Source organism: Chiloscyllium plagiosum, unplaced genomic scaffold (genome assembly GCF_037043375.1).
Source record: "Chiloscyllium plagiosum isolate Xiang-an unplaced genomic scaffold, Cpla_swu_hap1 HiC_scaffold_5, whole genome shotgun sequence".
In the NCBI taxonomy this organism is placed as follows: Eukaryota; Metazoa; Chordata; class Chondrichthyes; order Orectolobiformes; family Hemiscylliidae; genus Chiloscyllium; species Chiloscyllium plagiosum.
The window spans coordinates 94583722-94611287 of NW_028270143.1; the positions used below are offsets into that span (position 1 = coordinate 94583722).

General features: G+C 41.1%; 1 protein-coding gene across 20 annotated transcripts in view; it reads left to right on the forward strand.

Annotated features, from left to right (window-relative positions):
• svila (supervillin a) overlaps positions 1-27566 on the forward strand; it is a 339560-nt gene that overhangs the window by 197934 nt on the left and 114060 nt on the right. For 13 of the 20 annotated variants that reach the window (XM_087987490.1, XM_087987491.1, XM_087987489.1 and 10 more), the window contains 6 exons: positions 8290-9102; positions 9477-9647; positions 10397-10431; positions 10931-10995; positions 11286-11434; positions 18479-18574. In XM_087987490.1, coding sequence (XP_087843616.1) covers positions 8290-9102; positions 9477-9647; positions 10397-10431; positions 10931-10995; positions 11286-11434; positions 18479-18574 — 1329 coding nt within the window. The remainder of the gene's footprint in view (positions 1-8289; positions 9103-9476; positions 9648-10396; positions 10432-10930; positions 10996-11285; positions 11435-18478; positions 18575-27566) is intronic. The other 7 variants (XM_087987493.1, XM_087987494.1, XM_087987497.1 and 4 more) reach the window with 3 other exon arrangements.

The window sequence follows — 27566 nt, forward strand, 5'->3', positions numbered from 1 at the left end:
AATTGAGGGGATATAGCAAGAATTGACGTTGCCCTCCTAGTCTGGATAGAATCTAGAGTTACATTATGTTATCTTTACTCTGCACTCTTCCAGCATGACTCATGGTGCTGACTCTACAGATTAAACTTCAGACTTAGCTATTTGTAAAACCAGAAAGAAAGAAGGATACAGGCTGAAATTATGCTATCTCCTAAACCGTCAAACTTTGTACTACCGATATTGACTCTTTTGTTTGACTGCTGTTAACCCTAAATGATAATTTCTTGCCTAGTATTTCAAAATGAAATAAAGGCCTAAATCCTCTGGTCTCCAGATTGATGGAGACCAGTACATGACTAAAGATGCATGGTGGCATTCTGTAGAAGCTTTGGTGCATGGAGCTATGTGGGAATTGTCTGGTATGTGTAGATTTTTGGTGGGCAATTGCCCATGATCGTTTCCAACTCTGAGTTGGAGTTGTAAACTTAGGACTGTTTGATACAATTTATCTTTTAATTCTAATTCTATTTCTTTACAGTTCCCCAGTCTTCGATAAATTGAAACCTAGTTTGATACCTGGGTAACTATACCATCAACTCCCCATCATTTACCCCAAACCTGACTGCCCCTCCTAATCCCCTGATTACCCCTTGAGCTGGCAAAAAGTGGCACCTAACCCCTGACTACCCTCCCAACCTGAACTGGCTGCCCCCCTGACGACCCTCGAGGCCTCCTAACTAGTCTTGAAACCTGACCTGACTACATTCCACCTCCTCTGCTACCTCACTATGACTGTATTCAATGGTTAAAACAAGTATTGTGCAATCATCTATTAAAGAGTGAATTTTATAATATCAGGTGTGATGTTGTTGTCTTAGTTGAAGAATTAGCTTCTTATGTTGGATGTGCATTTAGATTGTGGGTCTTGCTTTTTTAAATTTCATGTTCAATGCAATACTGTTTAATAATGGCCTTCAAGACTTAGTCAATAAATAAGTGACTAAGAGGTGAGGGAGGCACCACAAATATTCCCATCCTAAATGATAAATTAACCCAACAGTTAGTGCAATTGACAGGGCTGAAGCATTTCCATTAATCTTCAGCCAGAAGTGCCAAGTGAATGGCCAGTTTCGGCCTCCTCAATAGGTCCCCAGTATCACAGATACCAATTTTCTCTGATCCGATTCACTCCACGTGATTATCAAGAAACAGCAGGAAGCACTGGATGCTGCAAAGGCTGTGGGCCCTAAGTATATTCCAGCAAAGTACTGGAGGCTTATGCTCCAGAACTAGCCTTGTATCTAACCAAGCTACTCAATACAGTTCTAACATGGGCATCTACCTTACAGTATAGAAAATTGCCCAGTTATGTCCTGTGCACAAAAAGACTAAACCAATCCAGTCAACTACTACCCCACTCTTGTTGATTGGTAAAGTGATAGAAGCTTTTGTTGATTGTGCTGTCAAGTGACACTTAAAATCAGCAATAAACTGCTCACTGACAGCCAGTTTAGGATCAGCAAAGGCAACTCGGCTCCTCATGTAATTACAACCTTGATCTGAATACGGAGAATTCCAGAGTTGAGGTGAGAGTGATTGCCCTTTACATGAAAGCTGCATTTGACAGAGAGTAGTATCAAGGATCTCCAGAAAAACTGGAGTCGATGGGAATCGAGAAAACTTTGCGAGAAACTGGCACTTAGGAAGATGGTTTTGGTTGTTGGAGGTCAGTCATCTCAGCTCCAGGACATTCCTGCAGGAGTTCTTCAGGGTAATGTCTGACATTCAAACATCTTCAGCAGCTTGATCAACAACTATCATTCCATTATAAAGTTAGATGTGGGGATATGTAATCAGCAGTGAACAATGTTGAGCATCATTCATGATGATATTGAAGAAGTCCATGTCCATTTTCAGCAATTCCTGGACCATATCCAGGCTTGAGCTGATGACTAGTAAGTAACATTTGTACCACACAACTGATTATCTCCAACAAGGATATCTAATCATCTCCCCGGGTTACTCAATGACATAATTGCTGAATTCCCCATTAATAACATCTTGGAGGTTACCATTGACCAGAAACCGAATTGGCCCAGCCGTCTAAATACTGTGGCTACAACAGCAGGTCAAAGGCTAGGAATTCTGCAGAAACTAAATCACCTCCTGACTCCCAAAACCTGTCCACCATTTAGAAGGCGAAGGTCAGGAGTGTAATGGAATACTCCCCCCTTGTCTGAATTAGTGCGGCTTCAACAACATTCAAGAAGCTCAATTCCTTTGAGGAAGAAGATTCACAATAGTCAGCAGCCAACCTCCTCTTTCACTTCCTTCGTCCCGGATGCATGGAGCCTACCAGCTGCAACTTGCCCTCCAACAACTCACCAAGGCTGCTTCAGCAGAACACCACCACCTGCATTCACTCCCATGTCATAAACAGCTCAACATGAAATTACATCACCATTCCTACAGTGTTACTGGTGCAAAAGCCTCAAAAACATCAATTTCCTCCTTTAACAGCACTGTGAGTATTCCTGCACCAACTAGGACAGAAGCAATTCAGAAAGTTGCCCACCACCATCTTCACAAGCATGTAAGGATTAGCAAAAAATGCTGGCCTATCTGGGAATACCATGTACTACACAAAGCCATAAACATATATGATTTGGTATAATTTGAGCTAAAGTGCTTTTTAGAAAAGTGACAGTACTGTATTAGAACAGTACTGAAAGTCTAATGACTTATTCAAGGGGAACTGAAGGATGTATATTTAGATGTTTCAGTCTGCTTTTGATCAGGATCCAACCAAGAGGTTGATAAAGAAAGCTGGGGCATATGGGTTTAGAGTGACTATGCTATCATGGATTGAGAGTGAAAGAAGACATAGGAATAAATGGGTCATTTTCAGAATGGAAGGATGTGGCTTTTGCGGTATCGCAACAATTAATGCTTGGCTTCCAGCCACTTGCAATCTATATCAGTTATTTGTACGTGAGAATTAAATGTAATATTTCTATGTTTTCACATGATACAAAACTAGCTGGTGCATGAGTTGTGCAGAGGATGCTAATACAGTTCATGTGGATGTGAAGAGACAAAAATTAATCAGATGGAGTACTTTCTGGAGAAAAGAAGATATCCACTTCAGTGAGAAAAACAGAAATGTGGGATAAATTTTATAAGGGGCTGAACAATGTGGGCTATGGAAAACAGGATTGCGCAAGAAGTCTAAGTAGGCCTACTTTGACATTGGGCACAACCCACTGCATCGTGTATGCGTTTGCCAAACAGCGAGGTCAGTTTCTTTCTAGTCAGTGGTCAGTAGCCAATTAAGAGGTCTTAGCAATGGCACAACTCCCCTCATTAGTATTAGGCTTCCTACTTTATCAAATACACCGAACAAGCTGGGTGTTGATATTTCTCGACATGGAGGTCAGACTGGGTAGCTACAGCTTCAGCTTGCTATTTGCTCAATAGGGGCTCCATGTTGAACATCAGACTTGAATTTTTCTGGGCACCAACTTTGATATTGGTATCTGATATGCAGTCCCTAAGAACCTTCATAGCTCAATTCTGATCCACTTACAGGAGTTTCTGCACTTTGTTGCTGCACCTCACAATTAACCATCTTCAACAAGAGAGAATTTAACTATTTCCCCCCCACCCCCCCTTGGCATTTAATATCATATCAATCTATCCATCTTGACTCTTCCTGCCCAACTGTGGGCTGTATTTCTCTGGAATGTGTGATACAGGTATTAAGGGAGATGAAAATGGGTGGTATAGCTGTTACTTTTGGTGCAGGTAGGGAGTGTCCGAGATGTGTAATTAGGCAGTATTGAGGGATAGTAGGGTTGTTGGTGTCAGGGTGCTGAGAGCAAGTGAGGAAAGATGTTGCAGGTAGTAGTGTGTGTACAAGAAAGTGAGGACAGCAAATGCTGGAGATCAGGTTCGAAAAGTGTGGTGCTGGAAAAGCATAGCAGGTCAGGCAGCATCTAAGGAGCAGGAAAATCTATGTTTCGGGCATAAGCCCTTCCTCAGGAATGTAGTGTGTGTAGTACAGCGTTGGCCTTGACATGAGGTAAACACAATAGCAGAGAGAAGATGATGGCATCTAAATGATGGAGTAGAGTAAGGCATTGAACATAAGAACTAGGAGCAGGGTAGATAATTCTGTACCTTGAGTCTGCTTCACTGTTTGATACGATCGAGACTGATCTCATCTTGCCTAAACTCCACTTTCCTGCCTGCTTTCCAAAACCCTTCGACTCATTACTGTCTGTCTCCTCCTTAGATTTACTCAATGTCCTAGCATCCACGATACTCTGGCGTAGTGAATTCTACAAATTCATGATCTTTTCAGAGAAACAATTCCTTCTCATCTGCTTTAAATTTCATCACCTTTATCCTAAAACTATGACCCTTCTTTCTGGATTACCCCATGTGAAGAAACATCCTTTCTACATCTCCTTCCTATCGGAAAGATGTTGTGAAACTTGAAAGGATTCAGAAAAGATTTACAAAGATGTTGCCAGGGTTGGAGGGTTTGAGCTGTAGAGAGGCACTGAACAGGCTGGGGCTGTTTTCTCTGGAGGTCAGAGGCTGAGGGGTGACCTTATACAGGTTTATAAAATTATGATAGGATAAATAGACAAAATCTTCTCCCTGGGGTAGAGGAGTCCAGAACTAGAGGGCATAGGTTTAGGGTGAGAGGGGAAAGGTATAAAAGAGACCTAAGGGGCATACAAGATAATCAGAGGGTTAGATAGGGTGGACAGGGAGAGCCTTTTTCCAAGTATGGGGACGGCAAACATGAGGGGACAAACTTTAAAGTGAGGGGATATAGTTATAAGACAGATGTCAGAGGTAGTTTCTTTACTCCGAGAGTAGTAAGGGTATGGAATGCTTTGCCTGCAACGGTAGTAGATTCACCAAGTGAAGGTGCATTTAAGTCGTCATTGGACAGGCATATGGACGTACATGGAATAGTGTAGGTGGGATGGGCTTCAGATTAGTATGACAGGGCAGCGCAACATCGAGGGTCGAAGGGCCTGTACTGTGCTGTTATGTTCTATGTTCACACAGAGGGTGGTACATATATTGAATGAGCTGCCAGAGGAATTGGTAGAGGCTGGTACAATTGCAGCATTTAAAAGGCATTTGGATGGGTATATGAATAAGAAGGGTTGGAGGGGTATCGGTCGGGTGCTGGCAGGTGGGATTAGATTAGGTTGGGATATCTAATTGGCATAGACGAATTGGACCAAAAGGTTTGTTTCTGTGCTGTACATCTCCAGGACTATATCTACTTTGTCAATCCCCTTTAGCATCTTATACACATCAATTAGATCTCCTCTCATTCTTTTAAACACTTCATAAGACAAACCCCTCATCTCTGGAATTAATCTTCTTTGATCTGCCTTCAATGTGATGACATCCCTCCCCAAGTATGGAGACCAAAGCTGTACACACAATTGCAGGTGCAGTCTCAATAATGCGTGTGCAGTTGATACTATTTCTTCAGTAATAAATGCCAAAATTCCATTTGCCCTCCTTTATTATCTGTTGTACCTGCATGCCAGTTTTCTGTGATTATATATAACACCCAGATCCCTCTGCACTGAAGCACTCTGAAGTTTCTCTCCATTTAGATAATAAATTCCCTTTCTATTTTTCCAAGTGGATAACCTCACACGTAACCGCATTAAACTTCATCTGCTGAATATATGCTATTCACCTAGTCTAACCTAATTTGTAAATTTCTTATTGCTAAATTGCAACTTACTTTCCCACCTATTTTAGTGTTATCTGAAAATTTGGCTATAGAACTTTCTATCCCTATATCCAAGTCGTGAACATAGATTGTAAATAGTTGGGGTCAAGGACCAGAACCTTGGCACCACACTAGTAGATCCATTCATCAAAATTCTCTGCTTTCTGTTAGTTAGTCAATCCTCTAGCCAAGCTAATAAATTGCACCTAACCTACTGTGATGTTATTTCATGTATTAAGCTTTTGTGCGGCACCTTATCAAATGCCTTCTGGAAGCCCAGGTGTACTACTACTCCAGGATGCCCACTACTCATATTGCTTGTTGCATCTTCAAAGAACCTTAGCAAATTAGTAAACGTGATTTGCTCTTCATAAAACCATATTGATTCTGGATAATATTTTGATTTTCCAAAGCCTTGTTATGACTTTCTTAATGGATTCTAACAATTTTCCAATGATACTGATGACTGAGACTGCAGTGATCTGGGTTGCACCCTTAGACCAGGCTGGCATAGTCTGGAGTCAGCCTCCACTGCTGGTCAAGGGAAGTGGAGGTCCTGCATATTTGTCTCCCCATCCACTAGGACCTCTCAATAGCAGGACAGTTCCAGATTGATGGTGCTTATCCGAGTGCACATCAAGCTTTTTAAGAAAGTGCTAGCACAGGGATGCTGTCATTTCTGGGATAGCCTGGCGGTAGCAAGTTGCTCCAGAAACTGCATGTGGTGAGATGAGCGGGATTCTACAGGGTGGAATAGGTAGTTAATGAGATGAGCTTGGTAAACTTGCCAGGACACGCAGTGAAAAACTCTCCCAAAAGCTCTGGCCAACTGACATTAACCAAACCAACAAAGATTCAGTCCTTTGAGTATTGAGTCTTCAATGGTGAAAGACTGGAAAGTGTTGATCTTCACAGAGACTTCAGTGCCCTTGTTTATGAAGCTTTGAAAGTTAACATGCAGGTCCAGCAATCAATCAAAAAGGCAACTGTTTTTTACAAAAGGATTTGCATTTTGAAGCAGAAATGCAATCATATAGAGCCTTGGTGAGACCATGCTTGCAGTACTGTGTGTGCAGCTTAGCTGGTCCTACCTAACAAAACATACGTATCCGAAGGAGACTCTTGTGGTGCATTGGTTGTGCCCCTGCTTCTGAACCAGAAGGCCTGGGTTCAAGTGCCACTGCTCCAGAAATAACATGACTGAACAGGTTGAATAAAAATATCCATCCTTCCTAAAGAGAGTGACATAAAGGTTCACAATTCTCTGTTCTCACTGCCTACTAATGAGTAAACATTTCAAAGATTCTATGGTTCATTCTTTAAATCTTGACCAAAATTGTACAGAATTTTACAACTAGAATAACCTATCCACATAAATAATTGAAGATCTTGAAGAATGTTCAGTACCAGTAAGGATTTTCAAAATGTGTGCTGTAAACATGACATAAGGGTACAGTGAGGCACTAAATGGTTGCTGGCTTCCCAACTTCAGAATTAAACAGATGTCAACCATTTCCTCTCTGTTCACTTCTCAAACAAAAGTTTGGGACTTGTAGACTTTATTTCATTGTTGAATATTCACAATAGTCATGTTTTAGCTTTTTGTAATCTTGAATTGAGTCTGAAAAAGAGAGTTTCTCTAATGGAATTATTAGAAAGCAAATAATGATAATTGATACATATTAAATGCAGGGATCAAGGAAAGCTTTGGAAATAGAAGTAAATTACGTTTTGAGGTTCTGAACTTTTCTTGTGTTGAATGCACTGCTGGTAATACTAGAAAAATGAGCAGTAAATGTGGGCAAATAAAGGCTGAGTGCCCAAAAGCATAAAGAAAGCATGTCTTTCTGAAGTTATCCTTTTTTTTTCTTTTGGAAGGGGATGAAAGAAGGCTTTAAGAACCACTAGCAACTCTTAAAGCTCTGAAAATGACATGAATGTAAAACTGGAGGGATAGAATTATAATATACTGTGAATGCTGGTCCAACTCCCCCTCCCCCATCCCAAATGTCTGCTGAAATATGTGGTTGATCTGATCTAAGTTCCATTTGAGTGAATAAGGAATACCTGTACGTTTGAAGCTAAAAAGTTGAAATTCATTTGTTTAATCAAGCAGCTGGCAGTGAAGGATTTTGTTTCAAGTAGAAATGTGAGCCAACAAAAGATCAATTTTGTAACTTACACTGCATTCTTTTCCCAAAAGGTTTTGAAAGTACTTAGATGTACCCACTTTTCCACATAAGGATAACAATTACTTGTTTCGTGAGTGAGTGCAGTATATCTAGTGTTACCAGGAATCTATAACTAAGATGGATCTTTGCATTTGTCTCCTGTACACCATTTTACACCAACTAATGTATAATAGAAAGTGTGCTTGCTCCTTTTTGTTGCTTAAAAGAAACTGCTCAGTTTTCCCTGTTCATTAGTTATTCTTAAGGTGTGCTGGAGTCTCTCTACTATTTGGGGCGACATCAGATATAAACAAAAGTGACTGTTCTTTTCATGATAAATGAGTGGTTTCCTCCTTTTCTCTCAAGAGTAAAAGTTAGAGAAAGAATGATGAAAGATGAAGGAATTCGGAGCACCCCTGAAATAGTCAAAGACATCACTCATAGAAGACCGCAACAGACAGCAATTCCTTGTATCTCCCTCCTGTCAGAATCTCCAACTGCTAATACAGTTAGTAAGCCCAGTGCAATCCACCAACCCGTCTTTGTTCAGTCCACTGATACTGTGGACAGTGCCAACACAATGACAAAAGAGTATAAAAGCAGCGTCGTTGGTAATTGTGTACCAGGCTATGCTAGCCTTTCAACAAAAGCTGAAGAGATAAATGAGAAAGAGTTTGGAAGAAGATGTGTTTACAGTATTGAATCAAAACTGAATGAGCCTGGCAGCACTAGGAACTGGCTGAAAAGCCGTAAAGCAGTTTTACCTTCTCAGGTTCGAAAGCAAGAGAAGAATCTTGAAGAAACTGTCTCTGACATGAATGTTATATGCAGGGAAGGTGAAAAATCACATCTCCTGGGGTCATCTGCAATTGACTGGTACAAACCTATGGATATTAATCAGCGGAGGGAGAGCGCCTTAGATATTCAGAAAAAACTTGGGGTACACTCTCGTGCAGATGCTAGAAGAGGAAAAGACCTAGTCAAAGAAGCATCTCTTGAAAAATCTAAACTAAAATGTTCAAAACCAGATAACCCGGAAGTCTCAAACAGTGAAGAACGTCAGGGCATCAGTACAGATGTATTCAGTGGCGATACTGATGCAGTGGACACAAGGGTATCTGTTGCCAAACTTCGAAGAGCTTACCTGGAGACAGCCAATGCCAGCAGAAACTGGGACCTGTAGGTGGTACTTTGAATGCTGACTCTTTTTTTGCTCAACTATTGTGTGTTTGCACTGATAACAATTTAGAAATTGAACTTGCAAGACACACTTGAGCTTTAGCTTGCAGCCATTACTTTGTGAAAAGTAGTCATGTGAAATCTTTAATATTGTAATTTGCTTGTTGCTGGCCTGTGCAAGTTATGATGCTGTGTAGTTGCTAAGTTTGTTAACTACCATGCATGATATAAGCATGCCGTGTGATGTAATCTGTTGTGGAACTATTTCTCTGGGGTTCTTATAATTTTCTGTTATTTTCCTTTCTTTCCTTTCCCTCACTTGCTCTTTTTGCTCTGTCTTTCTCTCCCATGCATTTCCTTTTCTGTGCATAAAGTGAAGCTAATGTTGCCTTAGTGACATCAGGCCTTGACTTGGCCACCCCTGCTGAAATGAAGAAGGCCCATCGTAGGCCGAGACGTTACATTGCCTTTGGTGAGGATAGGAAGACCTCTGAGAGGTTTAGAACACAGCCTATAACTACAGCAGAGCGACAAGAAACAGCTAGGTAGGCTGGTATCTGGATATAAATGTTAATATTTTTTGTAGTGCCCGATGAATTTAAATTCATGTAGCTTGAAAACCTCGGGCAAATTTCTGCTAGAATCCCAGGCAGTTACTTTCACTTATGAAGGTAATGGCAAGGAAGCATGTAACTCTAGCCTTAGCATTGACTTTACTCTATGTTTTCAATATCTATAATTGACGACAACTGGAAGAGATGAACAGTATTGGGTTGAGTGTACAAACTTTGTATTACTTGATCAGTGTCCCATAAGAGAACATTTTTACTTTTGTTTCTGTTAGGATTTTGTGCACTTCGAATGTATGATGAAAATAGAGTAGTTTTCAACCCATTGTTAAGTATCTACTTTCCTCGAAATATTGTTTTGGCCAGTAGTATGTAGGTATAAACGCAATCAAAAACGCAGCAGAAATTATATTTGGACTAAAGGTTATAAGAGATTCAGCAAAAACAAAGAATTTAAATTATTATAGGTGCCAACGTTATAAGCTTACCAATGCAGCTTTATATCATTCTCCACATCGCATCAGAGCAGTAAATTCTAAATATACAAAATAACAAATTAAGTAGTGGAAACCAATCCTAACTTTAATTCCATTCCAAAATAACTTATTCATTGGTATTTTGTAATTTTCTGGCATGCTTTCTGCATTAACGTATTTGTGGATGATTAAAGACAAATTCAGGCGTACAATGTTTATCAAAGTAATTTGCTAATCTTTATTTTGTAGGCCAGGGCCAATTACGGATATGGAAACTACTGAAGGCAAGTATAGATTCTTATTTTCACTTGTATCACAAGTGAATGTAAGTTTACTACAATGAAGCGAATCCAGAGGGTGGGGAAAGGCAAGAAAATGGAGTTGAGAAGTATCAGATGAGCCATAATCTCATTGATTGGTGGATCAGATTTGATAATCTAAATATCCTACTTCAGCTCCTTCGTTTTATGGTCTGATGGCCCGTTGGTCCATTGTGCCTATGCCAGAAAGGGATTCCTGCAACTAAAAACTGCAGGATGATCAGGAAGCTCATTCTTCCTGGTTTTCCAATCCAACATCAGTCCCTCTATATTTAATTTGCCTCTGGGCTAAGGTCGAGCCCGTAATCTCCATCGTTCTGGGTGCATTTGTTTAGATTTGTAATTGCATGGTTGTGAAAATGGATTGGGGTTGTTTTCCCTCTCTTTCTCTGTTTCATTGAGTAACTTTATGATACATTATCGTCTAATTCTAACCAAAACTAACTGTACTTTTTACTTGCAGTTGATGAAGAGAAGTTGGATGAACGAGCAAAACTAAGTGTGTCTGCAAAGAGGTCACTTTTCCGTGTATGTAATTTGTTTTTATTGGTAATGTATAGTACTGAGAAGAAATGACTCTGATCTCATCTGAGGCTCCAGTAACATCTGGTTTTCTGTCTGATTTGTGATGTAATGCAAATTTTTTTTGTATTTCTTAGCTCCCCTTTAAAATCGAAATCCCTCACCTTTTTTTATATAAGCTTAGTTTTAGAATGGCCTTTTGGCTTTCTTCAAAGCACACTTAATCAGATTTATTAGCTCTTTTGGTAAATTGTGAAATGTATAACTGTGCAATTTTGTTTAACATTTCATGTTAGGAAATGGAAAAAGCAACAAAAGCAGTGGATCCGTCCATGGCAACCAAATCTCGATCTAGAAATTTAGCAGTGGAACGAAGGTTACGTCGTACCCAAGATCGTTCCCGTACTCAACCTATCACAGTAGAGGAAGTAGTTATCGCATCCAGGTACGTTTGAAAAGACACAAGTGTTTAATTTGTCATCTTACTTCTGCATGCAGGCATCTTTTTTCATGCTTTGGTAAAAGGTTAAAGATTGGGATCCAGCCCTGAGCAGCTCAAATGTCCTTTATATAGTGGAATATATTTCACGTACCTATTATCTGACATGACAATGGCTAAGGACATAACCAAGAGAAAAACACTTTATTGGCTAGTTGTGGACTGATGAATTGGGCACTTGTAACACTATCAGTATTTTCACCTTGGACTGCTGACTGTCTGCCTGCATCCAAAGATATGGGGTGTGGCAACACGATTTTGCTTTTCAGGGAATATTGACCAGTGCTTGAATTTAGATTTGTGGTATAGACAGGAGACTTGATGATAGTGGGTGGCAATAGCTCTCTTTTTCCATGCCAGATTGTACGATCAAATATTCTATTTTTTTTGTGGTTGTGGTTGCATCCAATGGCTGGTGGTACAATAGATCAGTGGTTAGCACCGCTGCCTCACAATGCCAGGACATGGGTTTGAATCCAGTCTGGGGTGACTACCTGTGCAGAGTTTACATGTTCTCCCTGTATCTGCCTGGGTTCCCGCTAGATGCTCAAAGTTCCTCCTACAGTCCAAAGATGTGCAGGTTAAGTAGATTGGCCATGGAAAATGTGGAATTACAGGGATGGGGTGGGGGGCTGAGTCAGGGTAGGATGCTGTTTGAAGGGTCAATGTGGACTCTGTGGGCCAGATGACCTTTGTCCATACTGTAGTGATTCTATTATTCAGTGGGTTTCCCATTATTTTCTCAGGAAAGTTGCTATTTGGAGTAGAGTTCTGTTGCTGGCAAATTGAGAAACAAGTCTAGTTTAAATGCTGAACTTCCTGAGGAATGGTTTGAGGATATTATTCATGTCAGGATGATTAAATGCAATGTTGCTTTGCATTGTTTCTTCTTGGTCCTCTGACATACAGTAGGGTACAAGTTTCATGACTGGGCTTCCTTTTGGATAAATGTGAACTAGAGGCTGGCTACTTTCCCCCTCCTTTGCCTACCTATTGACAGAGAGAAGGCAAAGTGAACAGTGTAGACATTTTCCAACCTGTTCAGAGATGCTGTGACACACTTCTGGAGCCCGTGGGACTTGAACCCAGGCCTCTTGGCTCAGAGGTAGGGAAATTGCCAGTGCATCACAAGAGCAAAGTGGATAGTGTATCATGTTAAACTGCTGACAAGTGTTTTGGCAGCAGTGCTGTGAGAAAGATTGAAAATAGGAGGAAAGGAGGCATCATTGTTTAGTTTGACTTATAGATGTGGATTTTTTTTGGAGGTACGTAGTTAAAGATGTTCAATATAATTTTGGGAATGGATCAGAAGAGGAGTCTAATGCAATTTTTTAAAGTTACCATTTTAAAAGATGGTGGTATTGATTTAATGCTGAACATCTGGTGTGTGAAATATAATTTCATCTTGAGATCGAATGTAAATGTACTTCATGTAGGTTTCATTTTTATTCCATTATTTATCATTATGTAACTGAAAGCGACATGACAATGGTTTTGTGCTTATAACATGGTCAAATATTATGGATGTAAATAGTTAAGTTCTTTAAATTGACACCTGCAGGTTACAAATAGACCCAAAGTTACTACCACTTTATTCATTTTTTTTTAACCTTTGGTACCGGTTATGCAAACAATATGAAAAGAGGGTAGAATAGATTGAAGGTTTTAAAATTTCTTGTTTCCTACCTTTCTTTCTTCTATAAAAGTAATGAAATGTTCATACCTTTAGATGAATTTCTCATCATTTTCATCTAATCTGTGAGAACAGTCATGGGGAATAAAACAACAATACCTGAAAAGGCACATCCCATTTTTGAAGGAAAAAAATCACACATACCTTTATTGTCCTTGGAAGATCCAATGAAAGGGTGGATTAACCTCAGTAGTTAAATGTATAAATAGTGAAATAAGAAAAGTCTAATGATGACAACAGAGTCATAAAAACAATAAAATTAGTTTTTTTTCTCTCTCACTACATATCCCTCAGGATAAGTCACATTGGAGCATGTTAGTGTTCCAGCAAATTGTGCTATTATTTCGACCACAAGCCTTTCCCAGCATGTGCAATTCAACTTGAACATCTTGATATGCAGAATCCAACTATTTATTTTCACTATCCTTGAGGCTGATATCATTCATTTGGCTGATTCAGAAATGCAGACTGGAGATAACTTGCTACATGGTAACAACTACAAGAACCTACATATTCATTTGGTCATAGTTTGATACCTACAAAGATAAAAACTACCGGTGTAAAATCAAGTGATACAGAAACACTGCATCTCTAACAGTGCGTGCATGTTTTAGATGCTGTGTTTTGTTTTATTTTTGCATGGGTTATGGCGTTGTTGGCCAACCCAACATCTCTATTTGCTGTTGAAAAAGTGATGGAGTTGCCTTTTTGAATCACTGCAGTCCATGAGTTGAATGTGCACCCACAATGCTCTTAGGAAGTTCCCAGATTTTGATCCAATGACATTTGAAGGAAAAATGACGTAGTTTTGAGTCAGCGCTGAAAATGTGTTGCTGGAAAAGCGCAGCAGGTCAGGCAGCATCCAGGGAACAGGAGAATCGACGTTTCGGGCATAAGCTCTTCTTCAGGAAGAAGGGCTTATGCCCGAAATGTCGATTCTCCTGTTCCCTGGATGCTGCCTGACCTGCTGCGCTTTTCCAGCAACACATTTTCAGCTCTGATCTCCAGCATCTGCAGACCTCACTTTCTCCTCGTAGTTTTGAGTCAGGATGTTATGTGGCTTGGAGATCCTGTAGGCAATGGTGCAGTCATATATATGCATTGTCTGTCTAGGTTGTAGAGGTAGCAGGCTTTGAGACTTCTGAAGGAGCTTTAATGAGCTGCTGCAGTGCATCTTGTATACAGCACACATAGCTGCCACTGTATATCAATAGTGGAGACTATGATTGTTTACTTTATCAGATGGGTATCGACCAAGCAAGCTGCTTCATTATTGGAACTACACTGATGCAGGCAAATAGACAGTATTCCATCTCACTCCTGAGTTGTGCCTTGTAGATGTTGGACAGGCTTTGATGAGTCGGGAGGTGAATTACCTGCCTCAGAATTTTGAGCTTCAACTCTGTTGTTGTAGCCACAGTATTGACGTGGCTAGTCAAGTTCAGTTTCTGATCAATGGTAACCCACAGCATATTGATAGTGGGTGATTCAGTGATGGTAATACAATTGAATATCAAGGCACAATGGTTTGATTCACTCTCGTTGGAGATGGTCACTGCCTGGTGCATTTGCCTGACATAAATGTCACTTTCATTGGACTATAGGATTTAGGAGTAGAGTGGTCCATTTGGCCTTCAGACCTGCTACACCTTTAATTGAAATGATGACTGATCTGACTAGAGTTTCCTGTCGGGGTCCCAGCCCACCATTACCCTAGACTGTCTTGACTATTCAAGTATCTAACGGTCTTGAACAAATTCAATGACCAGGCTTTCACTATTCTCTGGAGAAAGAAGTTCCACAATCAACCCTTGGAATGAAAGTAGGTCTCCATATTGCTATCTTGAAAGTAAAATCTCTAACTCTCAAACTCTACGCCAGTCCTAGTCTGTCTTGCAATGGGGGAAGCATTTTAGAATCCACCCTGTTAGATCTCCTTGGGATCTTATTTAGTTCAATGATGTCACCGCTCATTCTTTCTGTTACCACTGAGAAGAATAAGGCCAGCTTACATGTGGAACGCCACCATCTGCAAGTTGTCCTCTAAGCCACATCATGCTGACCTGGAAGTATATCACCATTCCTCTGTGGTACCTGCCTTCCTACCAGCACTAGTGGCAGCTTATCACTGCCTTCTCAAGGTCAACTAGGGATAAGCTGTAATTGCTGGCCCACCCAGATATTCCCAAACCCAGTGAGCAAATGACATACATTAGCCATGTTGCTTTGGAATGCAATGAAAATATGAAAGACATCAGGGTTGAGTCATGCTGAGGCTTTGGCGGCCTTGTTAGCCAGTTGATGTCCAGTAAGAGACCTGTTCTTACCAAACTGAATGGCAATCAGGCAGTGGTGAAGCCACCAGCGGGCCTTCACCTGGACTCAGGACTCCAGGTGGTGAAAGACTAAGACATGACTTTTGGAGGAGCACTCCTGGTGATCCAGGATTGCTGATAACCGTAGACTAAGAAGTATTTTGTGGGTTATGGGAGTGGAGGTCCGCAGGTCATTGGAGAGAGCGGCAGGAGGCTCAGAAAAAAGGGCAGAGGTTGGATCTCAGCAGACAATGGGGCACTGTATGCCTTTGACCTTCCATCTCCAATGAAACCAGCTGTCCACGTAGTTGACCTGTTGGATATGTGACAAGGTGTTAATGTTGGCTTTTCTTGAATAATCCCAGTGGTGAGATGGTTAAGTGCTCTCTTACTTTGCAACTTAAGGGCCTCAGTTAACAATGAAGTCCGAAGGTCAACTAGTCTAGTGGAGGCAAATAGACAGTGGGCACTGAATGTGCCACTAGCCCACTCTCATAAGCACCCTTGCTGCCTCCATATTATTGCCTCCTGGTTCAGCATCTCAGGAAGCAGAAGATTCTGCCAAAGGTCCCTTTTGGATCAAATTGGCTCCAAAATCTCACACCTATGTACAAAAGCCTAAAATGAAGTCAACTTTGTGAACCAAATCAGTTCATGCTACACAAAGGCATTGTTGACTGAAAGAAACTGCAGGCATCCCTGGAGCTGGGATTATTTGCTTTAGGCTCCAGCTAATTATATTGGTCAGTGCCCATTTCCGACAGAGTGGTCCTGAACAGACACAGTGAGAAGCTTACCAATGAACCAGTGAACACGACAGCACAGAAATGGAGCATAATTCTGCACCAGCGTTTTTCTTTACATGTACACTTAAACTAATGCCACTCTGCTTCTCCTTCATTAACCTGTAACACTAATCTTTTTAAAGCATCTAAATTTTTTTCAAGTTAATTTTAATTGTGATGGAGAATCCCATAGTTAAATTGCCTTTTCTTACTAATTTACTCCACAATTTACCTTGTAATTCTTTTGCCATTATAAATGTATTATCTTCGGTGACCAATCATTGACCAGTGACAAACGTGACATTAACCGTGATATTCTTGTTGAGGCCTTCTCATCTTTAATGAAGAAGCACCGACATCTGAAATTTCTCTTCACAACTATAACCCCTTCTTCCTGCTACCAGCCTAATAAGAAACATAGAGCAAGTTTAATGGCTCATGCTTCTAAAAACTAAGATTCTCTAATAGTCAGGACATTTTCAGACACTTTAAGATCACCGCCCATTAAAAAGCAATCTGTCCTCACTCATCCATCTAATATCTCAACGAAATCCTTTCTCTTCACAACTGTCATTACACTATAAACATGAACTGAAAAATGTGTTGCTGGAAAAGCGCAGCAGGTCAGGCAGCATCCAAGGAGTAGGAGAATCGACGTTTCGGGCATAAGCCTTTCTTCAGGAATGAGGAAAGTGTGCCAAGCAGGCTAAGATAAAAGGTAGGGAGGAGGGACTTGGTTGGTGAACCGTCCCATGGCTGAACACTTTAACTCCCCTCCCACTCCGCCAAGGACATGCAGGTCCTTGGCCTCCTCCATCGCCAGACCATGGCAACACGACGCCTGGAGGACGAGCACCTCACCTTCTGCCTAGGAACTCTCCAACCATAAGAGATGAATGCCGATTTCTCCAGCTTTCTCATTTCCCGTCCCCCCACCTTATCTCAGTCCCAACCCTCGGACTCAGCACCGCCTTCTTGACCTGCAATCTTCTTCCTGACAACTCCACCCCCACCCCCTCTCCGGCCTATCACCCTCACCTTAACCTCCTTCCACCTATCGCATTCTCAACGCCCCTCCCCCAAGTCCCTCCTCCCTACTTTTTATCTTAGCCTGCTTGGCACACCCTCCTCATTCCTGAAGAAGGGCTTATGCCCGAAATGTCGATTCTCCTGTTCCTTGGATGCTGCCTGACCTGCTGCGCTTTTCCAGCAACACATTTTTCAGCTCTGATCTCCAGCATCTGCATTTTTCCCATTATAAACATGAGCTCTAGGGTACTGTTTCTTCAGTGTCATTAGGACAAAATCTTACATCCTAACAATATTAAGAGGTTGCCTGAAATATATAGACTGCAGCAGTTTAAAAAGGCAACTCACCACCACCTTCTTGAGGGCAACTAGGGATGGACAATAATTGCTGGCCCAACCAGCAATACCCACATAATGTGAGTGAATGAAAGTAGTACCCATTCCTTATTGTTCTACAAGATAACCAAACACCAGTTATTACACCAATAATTTCAGTGATTATTCCAATTGTGAATGGAAGTACAAGATTGAACTACAGCCTCAGACTTGCAGTACTTTCTATTTGGAGACCTGTTTTGTATTTGCTGCAGTACTTCTGCATCTTGCTTAATCTGAACATGCAAAGATGGCTGAATGTTCTTTTAATAGCAGTCTGTCCTTTAAGGATTAGATCAAGGATAGACACGGAGGCTTCTTGAATTATACTAATGGCGTTTGTTTCGGAGTTTGTACAAACTGTCCATATTGGCCTAGGTGTGATTATAATTTGCTGTAGAATGAAGATCACATTTGATTTAATGCCCTGTGTTCTAAGTGCACTTTCCTTTAAAGATAATTCTAGAATTTAAGTTTCTGTTAGATATTTGTTCTATGAAAGGCAGGTTAAAAAAGTAGTGCACATGAAAGAGAAAAAAACTCAAACAACATTATAGTTTTCCCTTTTCTGTCCCAGAGGTAACATGAGGGGCTGTTCATGTTATGTGGAGATGATGATTATATTATTGAGAGAGCCTAGCTCAGGGTATCGTAGGTGACAACTGAGATGAGTAATTGTTTCTATTTTTTCTATCTTTTGTCTTCCTACCTATAAGCTTAACCTTGAAAGTTTGCTTCTTTGCTTAATTGTTTTCTTTCCAACATGTCTTGTTCTTTCTTCCCCTGTTTTTAGTGAACCCACCCCTGTCTCACACACACTGACTGTGCAGACAGTCATGGCAAGAACCTCTAGCCTCACTGTAATAAACTCAAATTCCAAACCTAGCAGGTATTTTGCAATTTGCATGTGGATGGCTGTGTCAGTTAATATACTAATGCTCATTTGGTTCTAAAAGCATTATCTTGTGCTCTTTTCAAAGTTAACCCTGTACATTTTGATCTAACAACATTTTTACATTTGCTGATTTGTTCCAAATTATGACACAACCCACATTAGAAAACTTGTCAATTTCTCCAAATCCGTTTGTATGAACTAAAAATGTTTTAATTAAACAAAAATTAATATCATTTTTTAACTTGTGTGTAAATATGGGATTTGTACACAATATTTTTAATTTAATATAAAAGCATAAGAAATAGCAGCTGGAGTAGACCATACAGTTCTTTGAGTCTACTTTGCCAATCAGTGCAATCTTTGCTGATCATCTGCATGGAAGGATTTAGCTGAATAGATTGGAAATTCAAAATTTCTGCATGAGGAACTTGTACGTTTTCTTTGTGTTTCTCTCCCAACGAAACACAATGTTCTCATTCCTTTCTTGATTCACCAGGAAATGTTTCTGCTTAAAAAATTACAGAGATGCCCTTCTTCCTGTACTTTGCCAGTGCCACTTTTAAATCAAACATCATAAGGTACAAAAGGACCATTTGAGGCAACTATTTGTTTTCTCCTGCCTGACTCAGCTACCTGTCTCATCATAAATGTAGCCTCCTAATAGCATTAATGAGAATTATGTTTCCTGGGATGGTGAGAATCATTGAAATCCAACAATGAAGTCAACATTATCATAAATTTACAAATTTCTATAGCTAGATTACTATTATCAACATTGGTTTCTAGCTTGGTATTAGCATGCCATAGTATTATACAATAAAACATACAATGTGCTCTGACAAATTTTACAAATTAACTAAAATTAGTTTTTCTTAATGGCCTAGCAACTGTCATCATGACCCAGAAAGATATGAAGCCAAAAAGTAACTGATGCAATTCCTGGTTGAGGATTATCATTGCCTCAGTCCCTGAATCAAGAAGAAGAGAGCGTGGTGGTAGGGGTTACATGGGAGAGATAATGTAAGATCCTGATCATTATCCAACAACCATAGCATGGTAACTGGAAAGACTGGCTTGGTTGTGAAACTCTCCACAATCACACAGCCTGACTGGGAGCTGAGCATCTTGGCTTTCACAAGGGGCCATTGTGCATAGAGCTGTGCCTTTAGGAGAGAAAAGGAAATGGGTAGATATGTGCAATAATGGGGTGGGGTGGGGAATCCAAGCCAGTTCGGCAGTATCTAATTTTTGCAATTTGATCCAAGTATTAGAAGGAATTTTTCTTGATAAGTTTATTGAAATATAACGACTATTTTGAGGACATTAGGTAGTGCGAATTTCTTTATTCATTGGGTCGAGTTCTTTGAGGCAAACTGTGGAATATATTTTTATTTCATTTTCTGGAAAATATTTTGTTGCAGCTATCCAAGCCCTAAACTCTGGAATTTCATCCATAGATCTCTTTTAGTTTCTTCCATCCTTTCTTTCCTTTCAATTCTCCTTAAAGCCTGCCGTTATGACTAAGCTTCAGATCGCCTACCCTAATATCTCTTCATGAGCCTTGATGACAAGTTCCTGTGAAGTACATAAGCAACTTCAGGCTTATATAAGCACTGGTTATTTTTGCTAAGCAGGTTATAGATGGGTTCAATGGAGTTTTAGTAAAGCCAACTTTAAATATTAATAGTAATCTTTCTTATGTTTGGGTTTTCATATGTTGGCATTAAGGCAAATATTTCATTTGGGAAAGTAATATTTGGAACCTAATACATTTGTGGTTTAATTTTTAGTGCCAGGTTTAGTTATTTACTAGATGGTAGTTACAGTGGGAGAATTTGAGGACCGGCTCGTGAAATGTGTGTTTAAATCCAATATTAACAGTACTGACTCATCGTCTCTAGATTTTTAAGATAAAAATCCCCAAGAAGAAAATGTGTGGATAATGAGTTTGTTTATTACCTTTCACTGTCAGCAAGCATGAAATATAACGAGTATTTCACAACTCCTCATTGGTACATCCATCTGCTTTTTGTTTTAAACTATAGCGTTTTAGAGTATCTTTGGGCTACCAATTTAAATCCACCACATTACACTGTTGCAGGATGTGTATATATGTATGTAAAAACTACTTGGATGAGAATTTAGCAGGCATGCTTAGTAAGTTTGCAGGTGGCACAAAAAATCTGTTCTAAAGTGGACAGTGAAGATTATCCAAGATTACAAAGACATGTTGATCAATTGGGTCAATGGGCTGAGGAGTGGCAGGTCGAGTTTAATTTGGATAAATGTGAGGGTGTTGCATTTTGGTAATAGCCTCAAGGGCACGACTTATACAGTTAATGGTAGGGCCCTGGGTAGTGTTGTAGAACAGAGAGACATATGAGTTCAGGTATATAATTCTATAAAATTTGCATCACATGTAGGCAGGGTGGTTAAGAAGACGTTTTGCACACTTGCTTTCATTGTTAAGGCCTTTGAGTATAGGTTAGATTAGATTCCCTACAGTGTGGAAACAGGCCGTTTGGCCCAACCGACCCTCCGAAGAGGGACCCACCCAGACCCATTTCCCTCTGACTAATGCACCTAACACTATGGGCAATTTAGCTAGGCCAGTTCACCTGACCTGCACATCTTTGGATTGTGGGAGGAAATCGGATCACCCAGAGGAAACCCACGCAGACATGGCGAGAATGTGCAAACTCCACACAGTCACCCGAGGTTGGAATTGAACCTGGGTGACCCTGGTGCTGTGAGGCAACAGTGCTAACCACTGAGCCACCGTGCCACCCTAGGAGTTGGGATGTCACGTTGAGATTGTATAGGATGTTAATGAGGCTTCTTTTGGAGTTACTGTGTCCAGTTCTGGTTGCTCTGCTATAGGAAGAATATTATTAAATTGGAGAGGATTCAGAAAAGATTTACAAGGATGTTCCTTGGAGTGGAGGGTATGAGTTGTAAAAATATAGGCTGGGACTTTTTTTCACTGGAGTGTAGGAGTTTGAGGAGTGACCTTAGATAAAATCATGGGGGCACAGATAAAGTGAATAGCCAAGGTCATTTCCCCAGGGTAGGGGTATTCAAAACTAGGGGTATGCTTTTCAGGTGAGAGGAGAAAGATTTATAAAGGACACGAGGGACAATGTTTTTGAACGGAGTGGTTTGTATGTGGAATGAACGTCCAGAGGAAGTCGTGGATGCAGGAACAGTTACGATATTCAAAAAGCATTTGGATAAATTAATGAATAGGAAATATTTGAAAGGATATGGCCAAATGCAGGAAAGTGGGACTAGTTTAGGTTGGGAACATGTTCTGCGTGGACTAGTTGGACTGTTTCCGTGCTCTATGAGACTATGCAGTGTGCTGAGTTTTAAGGCACTGTTTTTGTTATGGTTTCCCCCTCCAGTCTTGCAGCTGTGTGTTTAGTTTATTATTTCTAACAAACTAGGGTTTAATTGTATTTTGTCAACAGCTTGTAATAGATCATTTAGCTTGTCTTCAGCTGATTAATAGTGTTGAAGAAAAAGCAGTCCGTTTGATTAGCACCACATCTGCAAACATCCACTTTGTACATTGTATTGGTGTTCTGTAGCAGCAGTGTGTGCTATCTACAAGATGCACTGTAGAAATTTACCAAGACTCCTCAAACAGCACCTTCCAAACCCATGACCATTCTACCTAGAAGGACAAGGGCAGCAGATTCATGGGAACACCACCAGCTACAAGTTCCCCTCCCAACCACTTACCACACTGACTTGGAACTCTATTGCCTTAACTGCTGCTGGGTCAATATCCTGGATATGTTTTAAACAACCCAAGAACTGCAGCAGTTTAAGAAGTCAGCTCGCCAGCACCTTCTCAAAGCCCATTAGGAAACTGGCAATACGTGCTGACACAGCCAGCAACACCCACATCTCCTGAATGAATAGAAGGAGGCAACTTGTAATCACAATCCATAGACAGGCTGATTCTTCTTGGTCCTGGGTTTTATTAACAATATTAAAAGTATTCAGGACAGCCTCAAATTCCTTATTTAGACCCCATATCAATAAAGTAAGGAAATAGTGTTCTGATCTGAATGCAGAGCACAAATTTTTAAATAACTAAATGTCAAGCAGAAAAATATTACCTGTGGTTTAAAAAAAACTAAATAGCACCATCTGCTGATTAGGGAAATAATTGCATCCCACTGACCAGTTTTGTGAGTCAAACACTGAACAGAGTCTTCGAGATGTACAGCATGGAAACAGATCCTTCGGTCCATGCCGACCAGATATCCCAACCCAATCTAGTGCCACCTGCCAGCACCTGGCCCCTATCCCTCCAAACCCTTCCTATTCATATACCCATCGAAATGCCTCTTAAATGTTGCAATTGTACCAGCTTCCACCACTTCCTCTGGCAGCTCATTCCATACACGTACCACCTTCTGCGTGGAAAAAGTTGCCCCTTAGGTCTCTTTTATATCTTTTCCCTCTCACCCTAAACCCATGCCCTCTAGTTCTGGACTCCCCGACCCCAGGGAAAAGACTTTGCCTATTTACCCTATCCATACCCCTCATAATTTTGTAAACCTCTATAAGGTAACCCCTCAGCCTCCGACGCTCCAGGGAAAACAGTCCCAGCTTGTTCAGCCTCTCCCTATAGCTCAAATTCTCCAAGCCTGGCAACATTCTTGTAAATCTTTTCTGAACTCTTTCAAGTTTCACAACACCTTTCTGATTGGAAGGAGACCAGAATTGCAAGCAATATTCCAACACTGGCTAACCAATGTCCTGTGCAGCCGCAACATGACCTCCCGACTCCTGTACTCAATACTCTGACCAATACGGAAAACATACTAAACGCCTTCTTCACTATCTTCCCTACCTGTGACTCCATTTTCAAGGAGCTATGAACCTGCACTCCAAGGTCTCTTTTTGTTCAGCAACACTCCTTTGGACCTTACCACTCAGTGTGTAAGTCCTGCTAAGATTTGCTTTCTCAAAATGCAGCACCTTGCATTTATCTGAATTAAACTCCATCTGCCACTTCTCAGCTCATTGGCCCATCTGGTCAAGATCCTGAGGTAACCCTCTTCGCTGTCCACTGCACCTCCAATTTTGGTGTAATCTGCAAACTTACTAACTATACCTCCCAGGTTCGATTCCAGGCTCGGGTGACTGTCTGTGTGGAGTTGGCACATTCTCCCCGTATCTGCATGGGTTTCTTCCTGGTGCTCCGGTTTCCTCCCACAGTCCAAAGTTGTGCAGGTTAAGTGAATTGACCATGCTAAATTGTCCATAGTGTTAGGTGCACTAGTCAGAGGGAAATGGGTCTGGGTCGGTGTGGACTGGTTGGGCCGAAGGGCCTGTTTCCACACTGTAGGGAATCGAATCTAATTGAATTGAGTCGAATAACTAAAACAATATTTGAGAAGTATGGTTATAAAGTCGTGGGGCAGTGGTAGTGTCCCTACCTCAGAACTAAGAGGCCTGGGTTCAAATTTCACCTGCGTCAGAACTGCAGAACAACAGCTCTGAACAGGTTTGCTAGAAAATATCTATCGACTTCGCAAACACAATGTCCTTTGCTTCTCATTTAATCCTTTGTGATGAAGATTCAAAGAATGTTACTGGGTACTTGTTAATCTTGTATGTGAACACGTTTTGTGCACATTAGATTAGATTAGATTACTTACAGTGTGGAAACAGGCCCTTCGGCCCAACAAGTCCACACCGACCCGCCGAAGCGTAACCCACCCATACCCCTACATTTACCCCTTTACCTAACACTACGGGCAATTTAGCATGGCCAATTCACCTGACTTGCACATCTTTGGACTGTGGGAGGAAACCGGAGCCCCCGGAGGAAACCCACGCAGACACGGGGAGAACGTGCAAACTCCACACAGTCAGTCGCCTGAGTCGGGAATTGAACCTGGGTCTCTGGCGCTGCGAGGCAGCAGTGCTAACCACTGTGCCACCGTGCCGCCCACTGTCCTGATCTCAACTCAGTTAGAAACATGTAAGCTAGGAGCGGGGATAGGTCATTTGGCCCATCGAGTCCACTCCACCTCTCAGTATGATCATGACTGATTCTCTATCTCAAAGTCTTCAATGTATTCAGTGACTTGAACCTCCACGTAAGGTGTTCACAGCCATTTAAAGGACAAAAGGCCTTAACCATCACATTAAAACACCTTATTTCACAGAAAGTAAGGCTGAATTAGGGAATCACAAGATTTAGCTTCAGAGTGTGTCTTGCGTAATATAAAATTCCACAGATCCACCATCCTCATAGTGAAGAAATACAGGGAAAGAGGCTTTTATTCAGCAATTATCCTGTTTTTCCAAAATGTTGCAAATTGCTTCACAGGTGGCTAGCTACAACTGTAAACATGTATGATGCTTGAAACAAATATTGCCTAGTAAACCAAAGAGGGAAGTTTCAGTGCAGTTACTAAATAGTCCAATAATCCAACTACTGTCTAACCATAGGATTTCAATGTTAGTATTTCAGATTCTCATTGAATGAAATTTACCTTTTTCAACCTTGCAAAAAATCCCTGTACACCAGCTGTGGCAATAGGACTGCACTTCCCACCACCCCATTGCTCTATAGAAAGATATTGTTTGTTGTTTGCCCATACAATTTCGAATGTTTATTGACTTGTAAAATGTTTTATAATTTAATGCCCAGAAGCTTATACAATTTCTACCTTTTAATGACTATCTGAATATTAAAACTAACTGTAGAAATGAGATATTTGTTTTGGTGCTGATTTGTTTTGTGGTGTATGTATGAGCTCTTGTGTACAAGTGCAGACAAAACTTACTGCTTCCTTTTTCCTTCTTGTGTGTTTGCCTTTCACTCTGCACCTTCAAATGGCACAGTCTGAGGCCAAATCCTGTCATTCCCTAATTCAGCATCCTGCCTTCCATTCTGTGACACAGACATTTCAATGTAATAGTTAAAACCTTTTGTCCCCTAAAATAGCTGAAAAACACTTTAAGTAATAAACGTTATTTCCTAGAAATAAAAAAATGTCATTTTAATCTTGATTCTAAGCAGTCATTACAAGTCAGTAGTATATTTTTCATTCATACCAATTTGATTAATTGCTGCACACTCGGTGTTTTGAAACAAATACTGAAACCTAAATCTCTACAACTTTAGAATGTTGACATATACAAAAAAAAGTTAATTAACTGTATTTGTGTCAACTGACCAGTATAATAGTGCCATGAATTTTAACCATGAATAAGGTGCATCAGTTTTCACAGTGAAAGGCACCAGCAGCATATCAGAACTTCGAGAGTCAGGGGGCAGAGGTGAATGTAGTAGCCATCATTAAGGAGATGGTGCTGGGGAAGCTGAAAGGCCTGAAGGTGGATAAATCACCCAGACCAGATGGACTATAACCCAGATTTCTGAAGGTGATAGCTGAGGCGATTGTAGAGCCATTGGTGATCTTTCAGGGCTCATTTGAGTCAGGAAGTACCCCAGAGGACTGGAAAATGACTAATGTAACACCCTGTTTAAGAAGAGAGTGAGGCAGAAGACAGGAAACTATAGGTCGGTTAGTCTGACCTTGGTCATTGGTTAGATTTTAGAGTCTGTTATTAAGGATGAGATTGTAGAATACTTGGAAGTCCAAGTTAAAATAGGGCTAAGTCAGCACATTTTCATCAAGGGAAGGTCACGCCTGACAAGTCTTTTAGAATTCTTTGTCTAACTTGCTCGTTACCTCCTCAAAGCATAGCCAGTGGACATGATCTAATTGGATTTCCAGAAGGCCTATGACAAGGCACCACACATGAGACTGCTAAATAGGATGAGAGTCCATGATGTTGGGGGCAGGTATTGGCATAGATAGAAGATTGGCTGACTAGCAGAAGGCAGAAAGTAGGGATAAAAGAGTCTTTTTCAGGATGGAAGCTGGTGATTAACGGAGTTCCACAGATGTCCACGTAGGGACCACAGATATTCACATTATACATGAATGATTTGGATGAAAGAACTGAGGACATTGTTGCTAAGTTTACAGAGGGCATAAAGATAGGTGGAAGGAAAGGTACTTGTTGTGGAAATGAGCAAGTGACAGAAAGACTTGAACAAGCTAGGAGAGTGAGCAAAGTAGTAGCAGTTAGGATGCAATGTGGGAAAGTATGGGGTTATGCACTTTGGTAGGAGGGAAAAGATTAGAGTACATTCTAAATGAGGAAAGACCAGAAATCTGAAGCACAAAGGGAGTCCTAATTCACAATTCTCTCAAGGTTAACATGCAGGTTCAGTTGGCAGGTAGGAAGGAAAATGTAATGTTGGCATTAATTTCAAGAGTCTGGATTAGAGTGGTTGGAAAAGCACAGCAGTTCAGGCAGCATCCGAGGAGCAGGAAAATTGATGTTTCAGGCAAAAGCCCTTCATCAGGAATACAGGCAAAGTGCCTGCAGGGTGGAGAGATAAGTGAGAGGACAGTGGGGAGAAAGTAGCATAGAGTACAATAGGTGAGTGGGGGTGGGGATGAAGGTGATAGGTCAGGGAGGAGGGTGGGGGAAGGTAGCAAAGAGTACAATGGGTGAATAGGGGTGGGGATGAAGGTGATAGGTCAGAGAGGAGGGTGGAGTGGAAAGGAAGATAGGCAGGTAGTACAGGTCATGGGGACGGTGCTGAGCTGGAAGGTTGGAGCTGGGATGAGGTGTGGGAAGGGGAAATGAGGAAACTGGTGAAGTCCACATTGATGTCCTGGGGTTGAAGTGTTCCGAGGCGGAAGATGAGGCGTTCTTCCTCCAGGCGTCGGGTGGTGAAGGAGGCCCAGGACCTCCATGTCCTCGGCTGAGTGGGAGGGGAAGTTGAAATCTTGGACCACAGGGCGGTGTGGTTGATTGGTGCGGGTGTCCCAGAGATGTTCCCCCTAAAGCGCTCTGCTAGGAGGCGTCCAGTCTCCCCAGTCTAGAGGAGACCGCATTGGGAGCAACGGATACAGTAAATGATATTGGTGGATGT